General features: G+C 39.3%; 1 protein-coding gene across 2 annotated transcripts in view; it reads left to right on the top strand.

Moving 5' to 3' along the window:
• Positions 1 to 22,241, top strand: part of phaf1 (phagosome assembly factor 1) — a 137,513-nt gene that overhangs the window by 47,266 nt on the left and 68,006 nt on the right. For both annotated transcript variants that reach the window (XM_059992612.1, XM_059992611.1), the window contains exon 4: positions 20,909 to 20,952. In XM_059992612.1, the coding sequence (XP_059848595.1) occupies positions 20,909 to 20,952 (44 nt within the window). The remainder of the gene's footprint in view (positions 1 to 20,908; positions 20,953 to 22,241) is intronic.

Below are 22,241 nucleotides of genomic sequence, written 5' to 3'. Positions count from 1 at the left end.
TTCTCTTCCACTTGCTCATCTAAGTTATTTATAAAAATCACAGCATAGGAGTCTCAAGACAATCTCTGTGGGTCACCACTGGTCACTGACCTCCAGGCAGGTACATGCCATTTACTACTTGCCTTCTGCAGGCAAGCACCCATACAGCCATGTTGCCCTGGATCCCACGCCTCCTGACTTTCTGAATGAACCAAGAGGAACCTCATCAAATTCCTGACTAAAATCCTTATACACCACATTCACTGCTCTGTTTTCATCGATATGTTTTATCACTTTTCCAAAGAACTCGGTCAGGCTTGTCAGGCATAACCTGCCCTTCACAAAGCATGTTGACTATTCCTAATTAGACTATCCTTTCTCTAAGCATCCTCTCCAGTAGTTTGCCCAATACCAATTTAAGAATCTCAGGTCTATAATTCTCTGGATTATCCCTATTACTTGTACAAAGGAATAGCATTTGATACTGTCCAATTCCTTGGCAAGGTTTCTGTAGTCAGTGAGGACGGAAAGATCATCACCAAAGACACTACAATCTCTTCCCTTACTTCCTGAGGTAACCTGGTATGAATTCTGTCCAGCATCAGAATTTGTACTAATGTTTTTCAAAAGTTCTAGCACATCCTCTTAACCTTGGCTTATTCCAACATATCTGCAAATTCTATGCTGACCTCGCTTTTGTCAAGGCCTCTGTCACTGGTGAACACTGAAGCAAAGTATTCATTAACTACTTCCCCCACCACTTCTGACTGCAGGCATTATTTCCTCTTTTGTATGCGAAGGGCCCAAAGCATTGTTCACACTATCTTCACACAATCACTTTGCCCAACTAACATCAGGAAGGAGGTACAGGAACACCAGGGCTAGGACTGCCAGACTGTGTAACAGCTTCTTCCTCCAGGCTGTGGAACTGATAAATACCCTGCCACTAGGACAGAGAGCTGTTTACTGTTCACCTGTGCTGCCCACTTTGAGTTGAATTTTATTAACTTATTTGTGGTAGTATTTTATTTTGTACTGTGTGTGATATATGTATTGTAGATACACAGTGATCTGCAGGAATGTTGTTTAGATGTACAGTCAGATGACAATAAAACTTATGCCTGATTGGTCCTGCCCTTAATCTAACCATCCTCTTGTTCTACATGTATGTGAAGAGTGCTTTGGGGTTCTCTTTAATCCTACTTGATCCTACTTAATCCTTCTCATGTCCTTTTCTTGTTCTCCATTCTTAACCTCCTTCCTGGCTACCTTGTAACTCTTATGAGTCAGGTCTGTATCTGTTTCCAAAGCTTTAAGTATGCTTCTTTCTTCCTCTTGACCATATGTACCACATCGCTTGTCGTCCATAGTTCCCTCACCCGACCATCTTTTCCCCTTCTCAGTGGGACAAACATATCCAGAACTCCATGTAAGTGCTCCCTAAACAACCTTTATATTACCATTGTGTACAATGAATACATCTGTTCCCAATCAATGGTCCCAAGTTCATGTCCAATAACATCATAATTTACCCTTCTGCAATTAAATACTTTTTTCCATATCATCTACTCCTTTCCCTCTCTAAGGTCAGGCAGTTGTCTCCAAAATGCATACCCACCAAGAGATGTTACCTGACCAGGTATATTGCCTAGCACCAGATTCAGTATGGACTCTTCTCTAGCTGGCCCGTCTACTTACTGTATCAGAAATTCCTCCTGGACACAAGTTCCACCCCATCTATACCTTTTGAACTGAGGATGTGCCATTCAATGTTGGGGAGACATTGACAACAGCCTATTATATTTGCACCTTCCCAAACTCTGCCTCCTGAGCTCTTCAGTGTCCTTTCTAAGACCTAAAATTCTGACTTTAGTGATGTGGTCAGAACTGTTAGCTTTATCCCTGTTGAGTTCCAATGTTTTATAAAGGGTCAAAGTAAACAGTGTTTTTGTACCTGTGCCTTTTATTTATGCTTCACTAAGAATTCCATCAACATATTCTGTAACTTTGAAAGATTTATGTATGCATCAGGCTATGTCCCTCTGTTCCTGAACACCTTTTAGAATTGACTGTGTCTCTGCCAAAGTGTATCATTTCACATCTGTATTAAATTACATCTCTGTCACATGTCTGCCTGTTTTGCCAGCCTGTGCCCTATTGCTGCTGCTTTCAGTGTTTGCCATACCTTCAAGATGTTTAAAATTTAAAATTTTATAGTGAACATCCATTTTCTAGTCAATGATGTATAATCGAGAAACAGTGGACATAGCACTGGTCCCTAAACAATGCTTTGCTTTTTCATCTTCCAGCCTGCATTACGATTGTTTACCATGGCTGTCAACTTTGTTCTTAAGCATGATATTTTAATCCTGCTTCCTCTGAATCTATTATTGTGTGTATCTGAATTTTGTCAGCTAAACTTTTATGTGAGACTATGGCAAATACTGTATGAAAATCCATACTGAGCAACTTTGTGTATTCACTTTACCACCTCTATTTCCTACTCTGAATGTCAAATTAGATTAACAGTTTGCTTAACCGTTCCATACCAATGCCCCTTTTCATAAAGCATCTACTTTAAGCCCAATTTATTTTTGTTAAGTTTTCACTTGACTGTGCAATTGTTGTAAACATATGTGTCATGATTGCCAATTGCTCATTTTCTGGGACCCAGTGAGGATTAGAAGATTGCAGCAGGATGTGCAATGTTCATCCCACTTCCCTCTTCATCTTCAGTAGTATCCATCTGGACCAGCCAATCTCTACTTTTCATGTCATCCACCATTTCCACAACATTCCGTCTACTCGGATATCAGCAACATCTTCCTTTTAAAGATAAATTAAATGTTCTAAGTGTTTTAAATCTGCGCTGCACCTCTTTTACATAATTCCTATCTTCACTCCTAAATCAGTCCCCACCCTCTAATTCTACCCAATTAACATTCACATGTCTGTAGGAGACATGATTTCCCTTTTGTGTTGATTGTCATTCTATTCTGATTGATATTTTCCTTTTCAGTCTGCTCTTACCTTTCTTGCACTGGGTCTGCTTCACCATTGAATTATCCACATGATGTGTGCAATTTAATTCTTTTAGTTTTGTATTTTCTATTTCTTATCCATTTCCTTGCTCCTTGTGAAGATGTTCTTACTCTGCACTAAAGATATTTTCCCTTAAAGGTATTCTACTGTTCTCTTACAATTTTACCTGCTAACATTTGTTTTCACTTCTGCTTGGCCAAACTCTCTCCCTCACTAATTGTAACAAACTATTCTGCTCTCATTGTCTTCTCTATTAACAGTCGAAACCTTTAAGGTACAATAATCACCCTTTCCCCAAGTGCTCCAACTGACACTTGGTCCACCTCATTGCCCAGGACATGATTTAAACCTTCCTTATTGGATGTGAAACATTTATCAAGGGACATCACTTGATCATGTTCCTGAAAATCGTCCCTTATGTCCTTCGGAATGCTTGTCTTCCCCTCATTCATATCTATCAGTACTGCTTGGACTCCCTTTTTGTGATTTATGGCATTAAGCTACGGCTTAAATAAAATAAAAAATACCCTGACTGTGTTCCACATTTCCAGTGAGCACTGATCACACTTCCATACATTGTTTTTGATTCTTTTAGGTATGAAAATGTGTGTGGTTAAGTGCCTCAGTGAGAGTTGTTGTTGGCTCCATTAAGTAGCAATTGTATCTTGATTGGAAATCAACCATTGAGAGTTTTGAACAAAAATCTACACAGAGCAGATGACTGAGCAACTGAAATTCTAACTTCTGTTGTTATCTTTTCCTGGAATTTGATTGCCAATAGTAAATAAATTTCTGAACTATTGGAGAATCATAATGCTCTATAATTAATGCATAATTACAATTAATACAAAACAAAGGCCAAATTAAGCTATGTGGCTCAAAAACTCAGAGTCCAAAAATCTTTTGTTTTTCTGGCTTGAATATTGAACAATCACAACAGTTCAGGTTAAGAATTCTAAATAATTCTCCTTTTCTCATTCCTAAGTGGCAACTCTACTCTAGTGACTTTGTACCCCACATTCTGAACTCCACAACTACAAGAAACATTCTTGGCATTTACCATGACAATTCATCTCAATGCTGTCTCGGTGAACCAACCCCTAATTCTACTAAACTCCAGTAAGTAGAGGCCCATCTTGTAGAACCTTTTTAAGGAGGAATGGTAATAGTGTGTTGATGAAGGTTAGGCACTGGAGTTTTGTGCATGGTCTTTCACAAAGTCTCACTTGGAAGGCTGGTTCAAAATGTTGGTCGTCTAGCATCCAGGGCAAGCTGGCAAACTAGATCTAAAACTAGTTTGATAAAAGGAGAAATGGTCATGATAGAGGGTTGTTTCTGCAATTGAATGTCCATGTCTGGAGATGCTGCACAGTGATCGCTGCTGGTATATGTGAATGACCTTGACATTGAAGGTGAGATCAGCAAATTCACAGATTGACGATAGTTGTCAGTAGTGTGGAAGGTAGCCTTAGGCTGCAGAGAGAGGTCAATGTGTGGTAAAATGGGCTGAAAAATCGCAGATGCATTTTAATCCAGACAGATGTCAGGTGTTGCATTTCAGGAGTATTACTGAGACTAGAACAAGCACCATGAATTATAAAGTCTTGGAGTATTGAGGAACAGAGGGACTATGGAATATGTCCATAGATTCTTAAACCTGGGAATAGAGAGTGATTATGTGGTCAGAAAGGCATGTGATACTAGTCTTCATTAGTTGGGGACATCAAATTCAGAAGTGGGGAGGTTTATCTCTAACTTTATTAAAAACTTGGTGAAACCCAGGCATTGCTGCATGCATTTCTGGTCAGCAAGAATTAGGAAGGAAATGAGAAGCTAGAGGGGGTTCAGATGAGAGGCTGGAGAAGCTAGGTCTGTTCTCCATAGCGGAGGAGGTTAAGAGGGGACACAGTTGAGAGGTATAAAATTATTATATAAGGTAGACTGTGGGAATTTTACCCCATTTCAAAGGTAGATAAAATCAGCGGACATAGATGTAAGGTAAGAAAAGAGATTTAGAGGGGACCCCAGTGTGTAATAAGTACCTGGAATACACAGTGGTTCAAGCTGGGCCACTGACAAAATTTAAGAAATATCTAGATAAGCACTTAATCATTTAAGCATAGGAGCCTATGAATCAAGTGCTGGGCTATGAGGTTAACAAGGAAGTGAACTCTCTGGTCAGTGTAAAAGAGTTGGGCCGAATGGCCTGTTTACATGCTACTTTCAGGGATTAGTGTGGTGATACTATCCTGCAGTGATGTCATGCCCAATATATTAGAGCTACAGAAACCAAAATGGTGCACGCTATTCCAAATGATGTCTCAACAGGACTTCATGCCTTCATACGCCATTCTACTGGCAAGAAAGACCAATCTACCATCTCCTACCCTAATTACTTACAATATTTCTCGTTTATTCTTTGTCCTTACCGAGTTCCCTCTCTGCATCGGCATTCATTGGTTCCCTGTTATTTAAAAGAACTGTGTTTTGTTCTATTCTTTCAGCACTGAGTAGCCTGCACTTCCTAAGTTATACTCGACTAGAATTTCTGCTGTTTTCATGAGTGTTTGGAAATTAGTTCATTTTGGTTATTCAAATGTAAAAGTTCATGATTTTTTAGTATATGCACAACTTAATCAAAATGTACACATCCAAATTAAAGTTATTCATATTTATTCATTGCTGGAGTAAAATTGTACTTTAACCAGTTGCCAACATAACTAGTGGTTGGATTTTGAAATATCTACATGGTGTATCGCATGTGAAATTTGAAATCCAGAATCAGCTTCTGCAGAATTCCCTAACAGCAACTTTAGCTAATATAAAAAAAAACATAAGATGGTATGACATAGGAGTAGAACAGAGGTTCCCAGCCTGGGGTCCTTGGACCTCTTGCTTAATGGTATTGGTCCATGACATAAAAAAGGGTTGGGAACCTCTGGAGTAGAATTAGGCCATTTGACCACCATTCCACCTTGGCTGATTTATTATCCCTCTCAACTCCATTCTCTTGCCTTCTCCCTGTAATCTTTGATGCCCTTACTAATCAAGGATCTATTAACTTCCACTTGAAATATCCCCAATGACTTGGCCTCAACAAATGCCTGTGGCAATGAATTCCATAGGTTCAACATCCTCGGGTTAAAGAAATTCCTCATTCCTATTCTGAAGGGACACCCAAGATTCCCCCTCTATAGGAAACATTCTCTCCATGTTCATTCTATTCAGGCCTTTCAAGCATGTGGTAGAGGATGATGTCTCTCGTGGATTTATTTGGGGAATAATATAGTTGTGGACAGTTGAATTGGACCAACAAGCCCTTTAAACTGTTTAGTGAAAAGAGCTGCAGTGAGAGTATGACTACATTCATACCAGGCTGTCTGGTATGTTCCACAAGCAAGAATGAAAAACTTGAGGGATGCTCTAATGACAGACTTGTACTGAGTATACTATTATCCTTTTGTGGCAACACTGCTTGGACAAGCTTTTAACACAATCGTAAAGTAATTGTTTGCTGTGATAGGTCAGTTCTGATTCCCCAGAGTTGTTCTTGATTAGAAATTTGCTTGCTCCAATTTCACCAAATCCGCCAACAGGATCCTGCTGGTGTTGAGCCAGCAATGAAGGCCAGCCTGAACTCTACTTTCATGTCAACAGTGGACAAATGCTGGTGCATTATTCATACTTGGATGATAGTTGAAGCAAATTCCTGTCAGGAAATAAAATCACTTCTGTTGTTGAAGTCATGGTGCTCCTTTGGCTGTCTTTTACTGTGACCATTAATGGCTAACTTGTTGATATAAATTCAAACCTGAGGATCATGTTTTTTTGATGGTGTTGTCTTCTTCAAGCTGTACCTTGTTCACTTTTCTAACAAGATCCAATTACGTGCAATTACTATTTAACTTTTTATGCAAGATGAAATCTAGACCATGAGACAAGGGATCAGAATTAGGTCATTTGGCCCATTGGGTCTGCTCTGTTATTCCATCATGGCTAATTTATTATCCCTGTCAAATCCATTCTCCTGCCTTCTCTCTGTAACCTTTGACACCATTACTAGTCAAGAATTTGTTGATCTCCACTATAAATATAGCCAGTGCTTTGGCTTGCAGAGCTGTCTGTGGCAATGAATTTCACAGATTCATCACTGGCTAAAGAAATTTCTCTCCATCTCTTCTAAAGTGACATCCTTCTATTTTGAGGCTGTGCCTTTGGTCCTAGACGCCCCCCCCCCGATAGGAAAAATCCTCTCTGCATCAACTCTACCTAGGCCTTTCAATGTTCAGTAGGTTTCAATGAGATTCCACCCCCCAACCCCACATTCTTCTAAACTCCAGTGAGCACAAGCCTAAAGTCCTCTAACTCCCCTCATATGTTAATCCATTAACCCTTTCATTCCTGGGATAATTTTCATGAACTCCTGGATCCTCTCAGCTGGCAGCACATCTTTCTTAGAAAGGGAGCTGAAAACTGCTCTCAATACTCCAAATGAGTTCTGACCAATGCCGTATAAAGCCTCAGCACCCTGAGTCCTATTCCCTAGTTGGTTTTGTGGTATTGTTCCAGAAACTGTCCAAATAACTACCGTGAATTCATCCTCCAAACCTCTTTTGGTAATTTCTTTTGTTCAGTCTCTGCGTCGGTTAAGTACTTTGTATTTCCAAATTTACATATTTCTTGATTAACTTACTCTCCAGATATATTCTTCATGTAAAGAGGCCTGTAAACTACTACAACTGTTGCTTGTGTCTTCCATCTCTAAAAAGTCCACTATACCAATTCTCTTCCTGTTCTTCTGAATCTAGATAGTTTCACACCACTGCTCTAAGCTGGTGTTATATGAGAGGACTCATCTCATTTCTTCTGTTCTTTTTAGGCTTCATGGACTCAAAAACATTTGTAATTTCTTAGTCACCTTGCAATCACTTCTCTTTAATAACTATTACTTCAAAGCTATTTGACTCTGGTTGAAAAAAACTACTTATTTTTAAGAATGTTTCATGATGCATTTTTAATATTTTGCCAACTTTTTGTGGAATTAACTTTGCATTATTTCACAATTGCATTAAAACTCTGTCCTTTATCCTAGTATGCTTTATCCCATTTTATTTATTTCGAGTTACAGTATAGTAACAAGAAGCCTGTGTTGCCCAATGTGACCAATTAACCTACTAACCCATACCTTTTTGGAATGTGGGAGGAAACACACACGGTCACAGTGAGAATGTACAAACTCCTTTCAGAAGTGGCAGAATTGAACCTGAGTCCCTGAAAAGTCATTTTACAAAAATCATTTGAAACTTATCAGTAAAGTAGTCCTGGGGCAAAGGGGAGGCTAAATTCTAAATTGAGATCTACCCACTCTCAAATCTCTGTACTTTCAAAATTCCTGACTGAGCAAGTACAACTTTGACAGAATGTTAAATTAGGAAGATGACTGTACATCACAATGAGGTGCATTTTGTTCTGGCCAATGCAAAACCTACACTATTCCTGAAGCTGATAAAGGAGTGTGGGCAGGCAGAACAGATGATGCTGAGTTGAGAACAATTTGAGGAATTCAATGTCCATTTTGATGGTGATTGTTAACTCCTTTAGAATCCCATGTATTTTCTGTTGACACCTTTGTGGGTGATGATGCATCTGGTTAGATTAATGAATTGGTAAATGTACGGATTCTTGGACAATCAGTAAGAGGTTTTAAGTTCAAGATCCACTTGGCAGCTGCAGAATTTAACCTTGGTCAATCTGATTTTACTCTTGATAGTTGTGATCTAGAGTTGTGTTGATTGTTGTGTAACTCAACAAATTAGTTTGCTGTTGTCCTTTAGGCAAGTAAACACACTGGCCTTTCCTTGTGAATAAGAATAATGATAAGTACTTTATTGATCCTGAGTGGGAAATTATTTTGTTACAGCAGCAACATTTAAAAACACACAATTAGCAATAATAATAAATATAATAACTAATATTAGAGTACAGAATAATAATAATCAATAATTTACCAATGTGCAATAATAATGTATGAAATAATAAAACAGATTATTGTACTCAGTGTGTTCTCCTGTTGCACAGAGATGAACTGCTGTCTACCTTTATTGCATTTGGTAGGAAAGATTTTCTGTAATGATCCTTGTTCGAAAGGGTGCTCTGCTGCTGATTAGTCGGTCATGGAGAGGATGTGCCTGACTGTCCATAATGGATAACAGTTTGCTTAGTGACCACCTGTCCTCTGCTATTTCAGGAGTGTCCAGGTTGTGGTCAAGGATGGATCCAGCCTTTCTGATGAGTTTATTTAGTCTTTTTACATCACCAGCATCGATGCTGCTCCCCCAGCCTAAAGCCGCAAAGAAGACTGCACTTGTTACAGTGGACTGGGCCATGGTATTGTGGTTGGTTCTTGGACGTCCCCTGAAGTTGCCGGGCAAACTGAAATTGTATCAAATGCATATCTTGTTAAAACAGAATAAAGATAAATCTGGGCAACCAGGTACCATCCAGGCAAAGAAGATGTCATAGAATGATATTTTTCTGACATCACCAAAACAATCTCTAGGTACATTCTTTTCTGCTGGCAGAGCAGACACTTCAATAGAGGGCATACTGCAGTACAATATGGTGAGAGTAATTCTGGGAATCCTCAGTATTTGCTCCAGATCCCGTGAAATCTCACAACGTACACCACGATAGCATGGTGGTTAGCGTGCGCTCAGTATTATAGCTCGGTGTCAGAGTCCAAATACGCACTAGCTAGTAGGTTAATTGGTCATTATTAATTGTCCTGTGATGGTTAGGGTTAAATCGAGGGTTGTGTGTTGCTAGGTGGCTCAGCTGGTAAGGCCTATTCCTTGCTGTATCTCTAAATAAATAATAAACATCAACACAAGCAGGGACAAAGAAACTATCCTCTGATTACCACTGTTATCCTCACTCAGCCCATAAAATCTGTGCTCTACTATGTTAAATAACTCTTGGTTCAAGCATTGAAATTAGGATATAAACACAAATTAAGAATTGGAGAAGCCCTTCGTCCCCTTGAGGCTGCTTGCCTTTTATTACAGCCTCTGCACTGCCATCTACTTGTGGTAACCTTCTACCATTTTACTTATGAAGAACTCGTCTACCTCTGACTTAAAAATGTTCATAGACATATTAATGTCTCTATTGCCCTGAGAGGAAGAGTTCCAATGCCTCAAAAGTGTAGACATCCTGCCATCTTCATCTGATTTGTGCACATCATTGACACCATGGTAACCTACAATATGCACAATACTCCAGATGCAGTCTTGTAACTGATCAAGGACCCAGTGTTCTTTCAGTGGAACTTCAATTTCCATTATTGTGACTACAGGTAGTCCCCGAGTTACGAACATCCGACTTACGGACAACTCGTACTTACGAACTGAGGAAGGAGAACTCTGTCCGCCATCTTAAGTCAGATCGCAACGCTGGCCGCCATTTTAAGTCATTGCCGTTGACACTGTGCTGAGTGTTTAACTTTGTATTTGGCTTAAATTTTTCTTAGTAAGATTCCCCCCCATTCCAGTCGGCTGGTGGCGCAGTGAGATCAGCCACCGGGCTCGAGAATGGAGGTTCAATCTAGTGACAGTCCGCTCCTGTGCTGGGTTGATGTCGATCCAGGGACTCCCGTACGGGTTGATATCGAGCTCACAACTCGACCTCGTAAGATAAAACACTGCCACTTTTAGTTTAAATACCCACGTGGAATATTGTAGAGGATCATATACCCAAACCCAGCACAGCCCCCACTTGTCCTATTTAGCCTGTCTCAGTGCGGTGGTCCTTAGGACCCAGTGGACCACGGGAGCTGGCGCAGCTCGAGACCCACCGCCCGCAGTATTTCTGTTCCATTGACGGGAAGCGATTGTGATTGAAAATAAAGTGGAAATAATAAAGCGTTTGGAAAGAGGTGAAACACCATCAGTCATTGGAAAAGCGTTAGGCTACAGTCGGTCAATGATCAGAACAATTTTAAAGGATAATGGGTAAAGTGAGAATAATGGAGCATGTGAAAGGCCCTGCCCCGATGAAAGCTACAATTATTACTAAGCAACGCAGTGGTTTAATTATTGGAATACATATGTTTCTTAAGTGTTTTATATGCATAGAAAGGTAAAATATGTATTATATATTAAGACAAAAGTTTGACTAACTGACTCTAAATAATACCGGATGTACTTGTTCCAACCTACGTACAAATCCGACTTAAAGACGGACTCAGGAACGGAACTTGTATGTAACCCGGGGACTGCCTGTAGTTCAGTCACACCACCACTGAAGAACATTGCAGCCAGACTGCACCTGAAACAATTCAGCAAGAATTGGTCTACTTAACTGCACCTTCACTCATCACAGCTACTACTTATTATTAACCTACTGCACTGGCACTGCCAGAGTTTTGGACTATTGATTCAGAGATGCATCATCAAATCTACCTAAAAACCCAACCCTCACCCTGACCATTGGGAATTTGCATAGAATATAGAAAAGTACAGCACAAAATTTAGCATATGTGTAAGAAATTTACCAGGGATGAAGGACTTTGTGGATAAATGGAGAAGCTAGTGTTGCTCTCCTTGCAACAGAGCAAAATATGAGGAGAACTGAAAACGATAATCAGTCATGAAGATTATAGGCAGAATGGCCAAAGGGGATTTGTTTTCACTGGTGAAGGGGGTGAAGAACTAGAGAGCACAGAATATAAATGACCGACAAAAGAACCGAAAGTAACAGGAAATCTTATTTTTAAATCTGCAATGCACTGCTGGTGGAATTTGCAGGTATATTAAATTGTAGCATTCAAGCAGGAGTGGATGAGTTCTTAAAGGATGTTCAGGTTTATGAGATGAGCTTGGGAGAGTTCCTCCTTTTGGCTTTTATATTCTCTTTTGTATCCTATGCAGCCTGCAGTCCCAGACTGACATGGAGTCTACGTGGAAAAAATGGCTGCCTTATATACAACAGTACAGCACAGGACACACCCTTCAGCCCACAATGTTGTGCTGAACCTGTTAAATTAGTAAATAAATTACCAACTAAACTACACACACGAAATGCTGGTAAAACACAGCAGGCCAGGCAGCATCTATAGGGAGAAGCACTGTCGATGTTTCAGGCCGAGACCCTTCGTCCCGACGTCCGAAACGTCGACAGCGCTTCTCCCTATAGATGCTGCCTGGCCTGCAGTGTTCCACCAGCATTTTGTGTGTGTTGTTTGAATTTCCAGCATCTGCAGATTTCCTCTTGTTTACCAACTAAACTAATCACCTCTGCCTGCACAATCAGAATCAGGTTTAATAACATCACTGGTATATGTCGCAAAATGTGTTAATTTTGGGGCAGCAGTACAATGCGGTGTATGTAATAATAGAGAAAAAAAACCTGTGAATTACAGTTTGTGTGTGTATATTCATTAAATTAAATAAATAGTGCAAAAAATAGAAATAAAAATGTAGTGAGGTTCAATCTCCATTCTGAAGTTGGATGGCAGAGGGGAAGAAGCTGTTCTTGAATTCGTTGAATGTGTGTCTTCAGGTTCCTGTACCTCTTTCCTGATGGTAGCAATGAGAAGGGGGCATGCCCTGTGTGATGGGGGTCCTTAATGATGAACGCCGCCTTTTTGAAACACCCCTCCTTGAAGATGTCTTGGATACTATGAAGGCTCGTACCCTTGATGGAACTGACTCATTTTACAGCTCTCTGTAGCCTACTTCGATCCTGTGCAGTCCACCCCCCCGCCCCCAGTACCAAATGGTAATGCTGCCAGTTAGAATGTTCTCCACAGTACACCTACAGAAACTTGTGGGTGTTTTTGGTGACATACCAAGTCCCCTCAAACTCGTAATGAAATGTAGCCGCTGTCTTGCCCTCTTTAAAGCTGAACTGATATGCTGAGTGCAGGTAAGGTCCTCAGACATGTTGACACCCAGGAGCTTGAAGTTGTTCACTCTCTCCACTTCTGATCCCTCTGTGAAGACTGGTGTGTATTCACTCATTTTGCCCTTTCTAAAGTCCACGATCAGTTCTTTGGCTCAGTTCCACCTGCATACACTATCTGAGCTTCTTACAATCTTATAAACCTCTACCAGATCTCCCCTCAGCCTCTGCCACTCCAGAGAAAACACCCCAAGTTTGTCCAATCTCTCATGATAGTACACACCCTCTAATCCAGGCAGCAACCTAGTAAACCCCTTCTGCACCCTCTCCAAAGCCAAGACATCCTACCTATAATGAGATGACCAGGACTGTATGCAACACTCTAAATTTGGCCTAATTAGAGTTTTATAAATCAACAACATAACTTACTGACTTTTGAATTCAGTGCCTCGACTTATAAAGGTAAACATGCTTAACCACCCTGTGTAGCCACTTTCAGAGAGCTGTGAACTTGGATTCCAAGATCCCTCTGCTCATCAACACTGTCTGTACTGTCTCTTTACCAAGGTGCAACACTTCATATTTGGCCTGTTAAACTCCATCTGCCATTTCTCCACCCATATCTGCAACTGATCTATATCCCACTGTATTCTTTGCCAGTTTTCCACACTACCATTGTTCACCTCACCCTCAAACTTACTAACTCACCCATTTACATTTTCATCAAGGTCACTTACATAAATCACAAACAGCAGAGGTGCCTGTGCAGAAAACCACTTCAGCTGGAGTAAGTCCCTTCAACCACTACCCTCTGTCTTCTATGGGCACCCCAGTTCTGAATCTACATGGACAAGCATCTTAATACTCTGCCTGTGCCTCCCATGAAGGACCTTGTTAAAAGCCTTACTAAAATCCACAGTTGTACCTTCATCAAGCACCCTTGTCACCTCATCAAAAAACTCAGTAAGACATGATTTGCCTCCATGCAAAGCCATGCTGGCTCTTCATAATTAGGCCATGGTTTTCCAAATGCTCATAAATCCTATCCCTAAGAATTCTTTCCAGTAACTTCTCTGCCACTGACGTGAAACTCACCAGCCTATAGCTTTCAGCATTATCCCTGATTTCCTTTTTGAATAATGGAACAACGTTAACTACTCGCCAGTCCTTTAGGGTCTTGCCTGTCACTAGAAGGAACACAAAGATAATGGTCTCTTCTTTAGCCTCTCTCAATAATCTGGGGTATATCCCATCAGGCTCTAGTGACTTATACACCTTAAATATGTATACTTAATTATATAGATTCAAGTAATTGAATGTGCAGTTAAAAAATATTGTGCTAGTAAAGGTGATGTTGAAACAAAGATTATTCTGAAGATCCATCTGATTTAATGATATCCAGCAGGGAAGGAAGATTGTTGAACTTGCCTGTTCTGTTCTGTAAGTGACTCCAAAACCTCTGGTGTGGTTGACTCTTAATTCCCTGATGGAGTTAGGAAGTGGCAGGAGACACTGGCACTGTAAATGACATTAACAACTTGTAAGTGAAAAGAATATGTGTATTTGTTCATTATAACATTGGTAGGTGTGTCCTTCTGCTGTTAGTCCCATCATCATACCAATCTCAATGAAATATGATTAAAATCAAATGGAATGCCATGAATGGTGCAGATTCAGTGAGCAAATGGCCGATTGTCATGCTGTAGTGATTCTAAGATATGGGAATGAGAAAAAATAAATCAAATAGCTTGCATCACCACGTACAAATAAGAATTTTAAGTTTATGCTGCTGCACCTTTTTCAAGTTACAGCAAGCCTGTAGGGTTTCTGATGAGAACCAGTTTCCTGAATGTCATGATTCATGCATTTTTATTATTTTACCTCTGGGTATTTGTTCTTTTTGGGCAGTTCTTCATGATTTAGAATGATCTACTGTGTTCTAGTCCAGTTTAGTAAATTCTGAAGTAGCTGATGGGGGCTGTGTGGGATTTACACATCCTTCTACAGATGGAACAGGGGTTGTTTGATGGGACGGGTTAGGTGTAATTGTACTTTATGAAGTGATGTGCTCCTCCCTGTGAGCTCCTGATGGATGGATTCAAGGTTCTCAATCCCATCCTGAAGGTACCTTCTCCATTTAGAGTAGTCTTCACCAGAGACTTCAAGAGTGCTTCATGTGAGAAATATATCCTAATTCAAGGGTTGTGGAAGAGTAGCCAAGAAGGGGCTGAAGATGATATTTGCGTTCCTTATTGATTTCTCGGGTTTTAGTTATGTGTCACGATCCTCAGCTCTGACTGGTGAATCATGCAAAAGATGCATTCCAGATTCAGTATCATGTTGGAGAGATATGTTCAATGGGAAAGGTATAGAATTGGTTATTTGCATAGCTGGCAAATTTGTCGGTGTGGGTGGAATTTTTATTCCTTTTCACTAGAGCTGTTCTGCCTAGGCTGGAGTGATTGTCCTCATTAAATGTGCTCCTTCCTGCTGAATGAATTACCTCAAGTTTGCTTTTGCTAGGCTCTGCAGAAGAGTATTTAGTTTAGTTTCTTTCAGAAAGAATAGTTGGACTCATTGGACAATTACTCGACTGGACAGTAATTAGATTTTGGCTTACTAACTCTAATTACTCTGAGGTTGGAGCCAAAACACTGGAAAGATGTATGATAAAATTAGCTTAAATCTAGCTGTCTCTGAACACCACAATGCTATTGTGCTCCTGGTTTTGACAGAATGTTTTTTGTTCTTATGTTATGAACTTGCCTTTTGTTTCCTGATTTGCTTGTGAGTATATATTTCAAAAAGAGTTAACATTTCTAGTTATTGCATGTGGAATGAAAATACATTGGTAACTTGGATCAATGTTGACTCTTAGGCCTCTGAGTCAAGACCATGTAGGCTCACACCAGATTCTTTAGCATAAAACCTAGGCTGAGAAAAAGTTGGACAGGGTAGAAGGTGCTGTGGAGCCATTCAAAGAGCTGTGGAGTTCTTAGGTGCACTAGGAACTAGGTGGCATTTAGTCTTCATTGCTCTACCTTCCTTGCAATTAGAGCTAATTAACCATTCATGTTTCTAATTCCTTGCTGTACCTTAACATCAGTTTATTTTAATTCATATGCAAGAGAACACTTGTCCCTCTGAACAGTAGTCCTTGTTTCTCACCACTAAAAGCAAATCTATTTTACTTTTTTACCAGACTGACTAACTTCACATTTTTGTAAATTATATCCCATCTGCCACCTTTTTTGCTTGTTCATTTAATCGGTCTCTCTTCCTTTACTGACTTTCTCATGGCCCACTTTCCAACTTGTTGTTCGTCCTTCGGAGTCGAAGACGACCACGACTTCTGTCAGGTGGAGGGTTTGTGACTGTGGGTCCGGAGGTGACGGGTGACTTTCCAACTTAGCTTTACATTGGCAGCAAATTCAGTGTATTATACTGGAACCTTGCTAGTTCCATAATCATTTTAGGTTATTTATTAATGTATTATCCTTGTTTCCATAAGACATAGGAAGTAAATTAGGCTACTCAGTCCATCAATTCTGCTCTGCCATTCCATCATGGTTGATTTATTATCCCTCTCAACCCAGTTCTCCTGTCTCCTTCCCATGACCTGACTAACCAAGAACTTATCAACTTCCACTTTGAGTATGTTCAATGACTTGGCTTCCACAGCCATCCCTGACAAGGAATCCACAGATCCACCACCATCTGACTAAAGAAATTCCTTCTCACCTCTGTTCTGAATAGACACCCCTCTATTGTCAGGCGTACCATCTCACGCATCCAAGTACCCCAAAACATCATCCTTAATTATGGACTCCCACATCTTCACATCCACTGAAGTCAGGCTAACTGGCCTATAATTTCCTTTCTTCTGCCTCCCTTCCTTCTTAAAGAGTGGATGGCATTGCAATGTTCCAGTCCTCTGGAACCATTCCAGAATCTAGTGATTCTTGAAAGAATCCATTGCCTCCACAATCTCTTCAGCTACCTCTTTCAGAACCCTGGGGTGCAGTCCATTTCATTCTCCATAGATGGATTTCTTTTACTATGAAACTTCTAGGAAGAATATATTCCTTAATAATAAAATATTCAAATGTTTGCCATGTTCATCTACCGTTGATCCTTCTTAATCTATTTTAGCGAATGTTCTTTAAAAAATTAGCTTTGTTTAAATTTTAGACTCCATAAGAAATTCCTAAACACAAGAGTTTCTTCAGATGCTGGAAATCCAGAGGAACAAAAAAAATGCTGGAGGAACTCAACAGGTCAAGCAGCAACTATACAAAGGAGTGAATAGTTGCATTTCAAGCCGAGATCCTTCATCAAAACTATCTCAGAGCTTGAAGAAATCCACGCACAGTACAACCAAGCTAGAGACAGTTGCAAAAAGCAAGATGTGGGCTTGAATGTTATTTTTAATCTGATCAAATTTGAGGGAAGAGAAAAGTGGGAATCCTACCTAAGAGCAAATCAGATCAGAAATTTCTAGACAGCCATTTCTGGAAGAGAAGTATCAGGGAATTAAGCACTGAAAAAGGCAAACAACAAGCTGCAGACAAATGCTTGAACCTAAAAGAATAGAAAATGTGCCAAAAATATCAGGCAGATCAAGCAGCTTCTCTATAGAGACAAAAAAAATTGGAATTTCCTTCTGTAATCAGTTTTAACAAGTACAAACAGTGAGAACATGAGAGAAATGTAGAAAAGAAAATAAAGGAGAGGAACACGAGACTGATTAACAAAAACAACGATAAAAAGGCAATGGGACAAAGCAAACAAAAAATCCTAGACTAGCAGCTGTGTAGCAATTGTCTTATCTTATGTGACTGGTCGCCACACTCCTTATTAGAAAAATTGAATTACATAATACTACACTAGGTGCTAGAAGGCCATCAGAAGCTCTAGATATCAGAAGGAGGCAGTGAATAGAAAACATACTTCTGGAGGTAAGTTTTGTTTATTTAAAAAAAACAAGATATATAAAATATTTACATGAGTAAGAATTCTAACGTTCTCTTAGGTCCAAATATAGTTATCAAACAAAAAACAAATTCCTTTTTTAGTTAGAACCAGTGAGATTCATTAGCATAATCTTTGTTGCTTAAATTTCTCTAACTAATTAGATCTAGTGTTATTCCCTATTTAAAGGTCTACAGACTAACCTTTCCTTTTTGTTTATTTCTGATTAGAAAACTAATTGAATTCCTCTTCGTAAGTATTATGGTTAACTTCAGTTTCAGTTCAAGTCCAAGTCAGTAAGTCTTCAAATTCAAATTCAAATATTATATATACACAGCTTAACTCTTTTCACAATTGTCCAACATCACAACTTTTAAACAAAATAAATCTTGTTCAGTAACTTATCAAAGTCTTTGCAAAAATAATCAGTTCTTGGAGAAAATCAAATTCAGGTCCTTCAAATGAAAATATACTTATACATCCAACCATATTAACTCCTCTACATCATGAAACATTTTGTTCCCATGCTGGTTCTTCATCTTGGGTGATTCACTTTCTTGTTTCTTTGGATAAAATAGTTGATCATCCACAAAAGTCAATTCATAAACTTGTACAAATAAAAACTAGACCAAATCCCTTGGTATGATTCAACAAATTCCCAGTTACATGATACAGATCTTGGACACTCGTCTCTGCCAATATTGTCTCATTATAGCTGATGCTTGTTATAGCTGTAGCTTCAACAGATCTTTTATCGCTATCACCTCTCCTCCAGGGGTTTCACCCTGAGCTTTTCAGGTAAGTAGGGTAGAGATACTCACTACAAATTCCACTTTTAATAGTTTATATCTTGAGTTTCTAACAGTTTACTGCATGTCTCTCGCTTTCCCGCACTGTGTCAGCCACACCTCGTTCTTGCATAGCTTTTTTTTCTCCTCAAGTTTTTTAAGTTTGGCAAGCCTAGTTTTCATCCCTCCACAGGCGGAGCTTTCCAACATTACACCTTTGGGTTTAATTAACCTGGGTTAGACCAACCAAGAAATATCTTTCACTATTTTAGCAAGGACTAAGGTAGCAGCTAACTTTTTTGTAAATACCCAATAGATTGCAAGGTTCTCAGAATAATTTTGTTGGGTTTTCCTTAGTAAAGATGCACTGTATTTCAGCTTCAGTACATGCTATTCTATAGATCTATTGTCAGATCCCTCAGCTGTCAGTACTTGACTTCATAGCAGTGATCTTTTGTTCAGCCCTTATTGGGACAAGTACACACAACACTGCTTCATTAGGTGGAGAATGCTGCAGTGATGAGAAAAGGGAGGCTGAGAGCTCCCAGACTTTCTGGGAACTTGGATAGGTTAGCTGGGAAGAATTTCTGTAGGAAATTATCTATCTACAATCAAATACTAAGATCTCATTAATCAGTAACATACATGAGGAGGGTCTATAAATATCTTACTCAGTTCTTTATTCATTGTCTCATTAGCTGCTGTTCTCCATCTAGCTGAATCTCTGCCCAGCAGTAATAATTAAACAGTAACAGGCCTTTGCCCACCAAGATAATACAATCAGGTTTGGCTGGTGCTGCAAAACCAATAAATAAAATACAGCACAAAGTCATATAGTCATATAAAGACAAACGAGAAAATCTGCAGATGCTAGAAATCTGAGCAATATACACAAAATGCAGGCCAGGCAGAATCTGTGGAAAAAAGTGCAGTCGATGTTTTGAGCTGTCCTGCTGAAGGGTCTTGGCCTGAAACATCGACTGTACTTTTTTCCATGGGTGCTGCCTGGCCTGCTGAGTTCCTCTAGCATTTTGTGTGTGTTGTCATATAATGGGACGTATATTCTACAGTGATGAATGCATTTTAGAGGGACAGACTTTTTCCCACAGCAAGTAACATTGTCCAAAGCAGAATACTGGCGTGGATATGGAGCCTAAAATGTGATAATGGCTACATAATTATTGCCGTGACAGCATAGAGGTCAGCGTGATGCTATTACAGTCCAGGGTGTTGGACTTTGGAGTTCAGTCCTGGCATCCTCTGTAAGGGGTTTGTGCATCCTCCCTGTGGAATGTGTGGGTTTTCTCCAGGTGCTCTGGCTTCCTCCCACAATCCAAAGACGTGCTGGTTAGTAAGTTAATTGGTCATTGTAAAATTGTCCCGTGATCAATTTAGCGTTAAATTGGGGATTGCTGGGCAATGAGGCTCAAAGGGCCTGAAGGCCTATTCCGTGTTGTATCTCTAAATAAAAATATTCTTTTGCCATTATTGACTGAGGATAATAGGTTTGAAATGAAGGTTAAAAATCTTCATCATAAACCCATGGGATCTTTATAACCTATCTACAGGATCTTGGTTTAAAATCTCATTCATAGAAATGCACCTGTAATATATGATGTATTCTCTGCACTCTGCTAGAGTCTAGTTATCTGTATTTTTTTTACTTTTTTTTACCACATTGGTCAGACCTTGAATCCATGCCTTTTGATGAGAATGTGCTAATATGAATCAAGTCCCATTTATTATCAGAGACTCCATAGAGGTCTACAGTATTAGTGACTGTAGTTATTAGGAACTTCCATTCATAATATGGGTTGGAGGTTATCTCAAGCCATTTATCTTAACTATTCCTTTCATCTATTGATTCAGATGTACAGTAAGAACTATTAAACTTCTTTCTCCTAACTGTGCAGACTAAGGTTTCCTCACGTGGGATGCTTTGTAACGTGTTTGTAAATTGCAGGCTGTGGATCACAGATCCCTTCAGAAAAATGTACGTTGTTTTCTATCCTTTGGTAGTTATGCAATTGCTTTAGAAATGTTGCCAAGGCCTTGTGCTCGATGAGCAGTGATGATTGCTCTGTGATGCTGAATTGATGCCGTAAGGTCTAACCAACTTTCTACATTACTTTTATTTTTCAATTTAGGAATGTATATGGTGCTCAAGAAGTTTTTGTCTCATCGAGTCAGCAGCTCAAACTGATCTTGCAATCTTCTTCTTTCCTTAGGTGATTGAAGTTTATGACTTGAGTAAAGTTAAATTGAAGTACTGGTGAGTGGTTTTACTATATTGTCTCTGCATGTGTCAAGACAAGCAATTATGTCAGAGTCCCAAGTGCAGGTCAGTGGCCTGTTCAAGGGGTACTGAATATTCCAGCTGATTTTAAATTTCAGGGAAATCTAGAGAAATGACTGACCACAGATGCTAAACTTGGAGGAAAAAAAACTATTGGAAGAACTCAGTAAATTGAGTAGCATCTATGAAGATGGTGTTTCAGGCCGTGACCCTGCAACAGAATCCACAGAGTTCCTCTGACAGTTTGTTTTTTTTTGCTGAGGAAAGTCTGGCCCTGATTTAATCTTTCATCACATAGGTCAGATTGCTGTGGTATTCCCAGAGTTTTGGGAAATTGTAGTTATCTTTGCTGAATTGTTGTAGTCTTAGTGAACATTATGAACAGTTTATATTCCCACTGATTTCTTGCTTTAGAGATGAAATCCAAGAAAATAATATAATTAAGTAATGATTTTACTCTGGAAAATAAAGGTGTTAGAAGAAAAATTGCATGGAAGGAAATGGGAAGTAAGTTTTAACTTTGAAAATCTGGAAGACAAGAATGGAGATTCAAAGCTTAATCAGCATCTGAGCTGACCTTGTATTGAAATTCTTTACCAGAATTATCACTAATACTTTACAATCATATTTCACAGTTTAGAACTTTTGTACACAAGAAACAGGTCCCAATCTCCGTATCTGTACAGTGGTACATATACACTGTTGTACAGATCTTGAACCTATGCTGTCTGGCCCATCCCATACTATTGAACTTTCAAACTTAGAAGAGTAAGTTTTTTCAGAAAGAATACTATCAAGTGCAGTTCTTGTTAAGAACAAGTGAAGTTTTTATTCAAAAGAAATTTAATTGGCTCAAAGTGTTGAGAGCGACCAAACTTGAGACTTAATTTGAGAGAATCATTTATTATCCTAGACACAGGTTCAATAATTGAAGACTGGAACGTTGTAATGCCCATGTTGATTGGTGTGAATGTTGTAGACGTGTAGGCCATTCATTTTCTTCCGAGTTTCACTAAGTGTTGTACTGAAGTGGCTACTAAGAATTAATGAAATCAAGATACGATTTTTGATTCAATCTTTGTCACCTCACGCATAAACACATCTGAGAAGAACTCCATGGAGTATCTGATTGAATGAGTTGCATTCCTGAAATATCACAACACTGGATTTGCAAGTTTAACATTAAAAAATGCTGCCCTTGCTGAAAACCATCAGCACCATAAGCAATACACTTTCTTGACAATTTTATCAACAATTGTTGCAGA

Source organism: Hypanus sabinus, chromosome 17 (assembly GCF_030144855.1).
Source record: "Hypanus sabinus isolate sHypSab1 chromosome 17, sHypSab1.hap1, whole genome shotgun sequence".
In the NCBI taxonomy this organism is placed as follows: Eukaryota; Metazoa; Chordata; class Chondrichthyes; order Myliobatiformes; family Dasyatidae; genus Hypanus; species Hypanus sabinus.
Note: the sequence above shows the minus strand (reverse complement) of the source record. Positions and strands in the feature narration are given on the sequence as shown.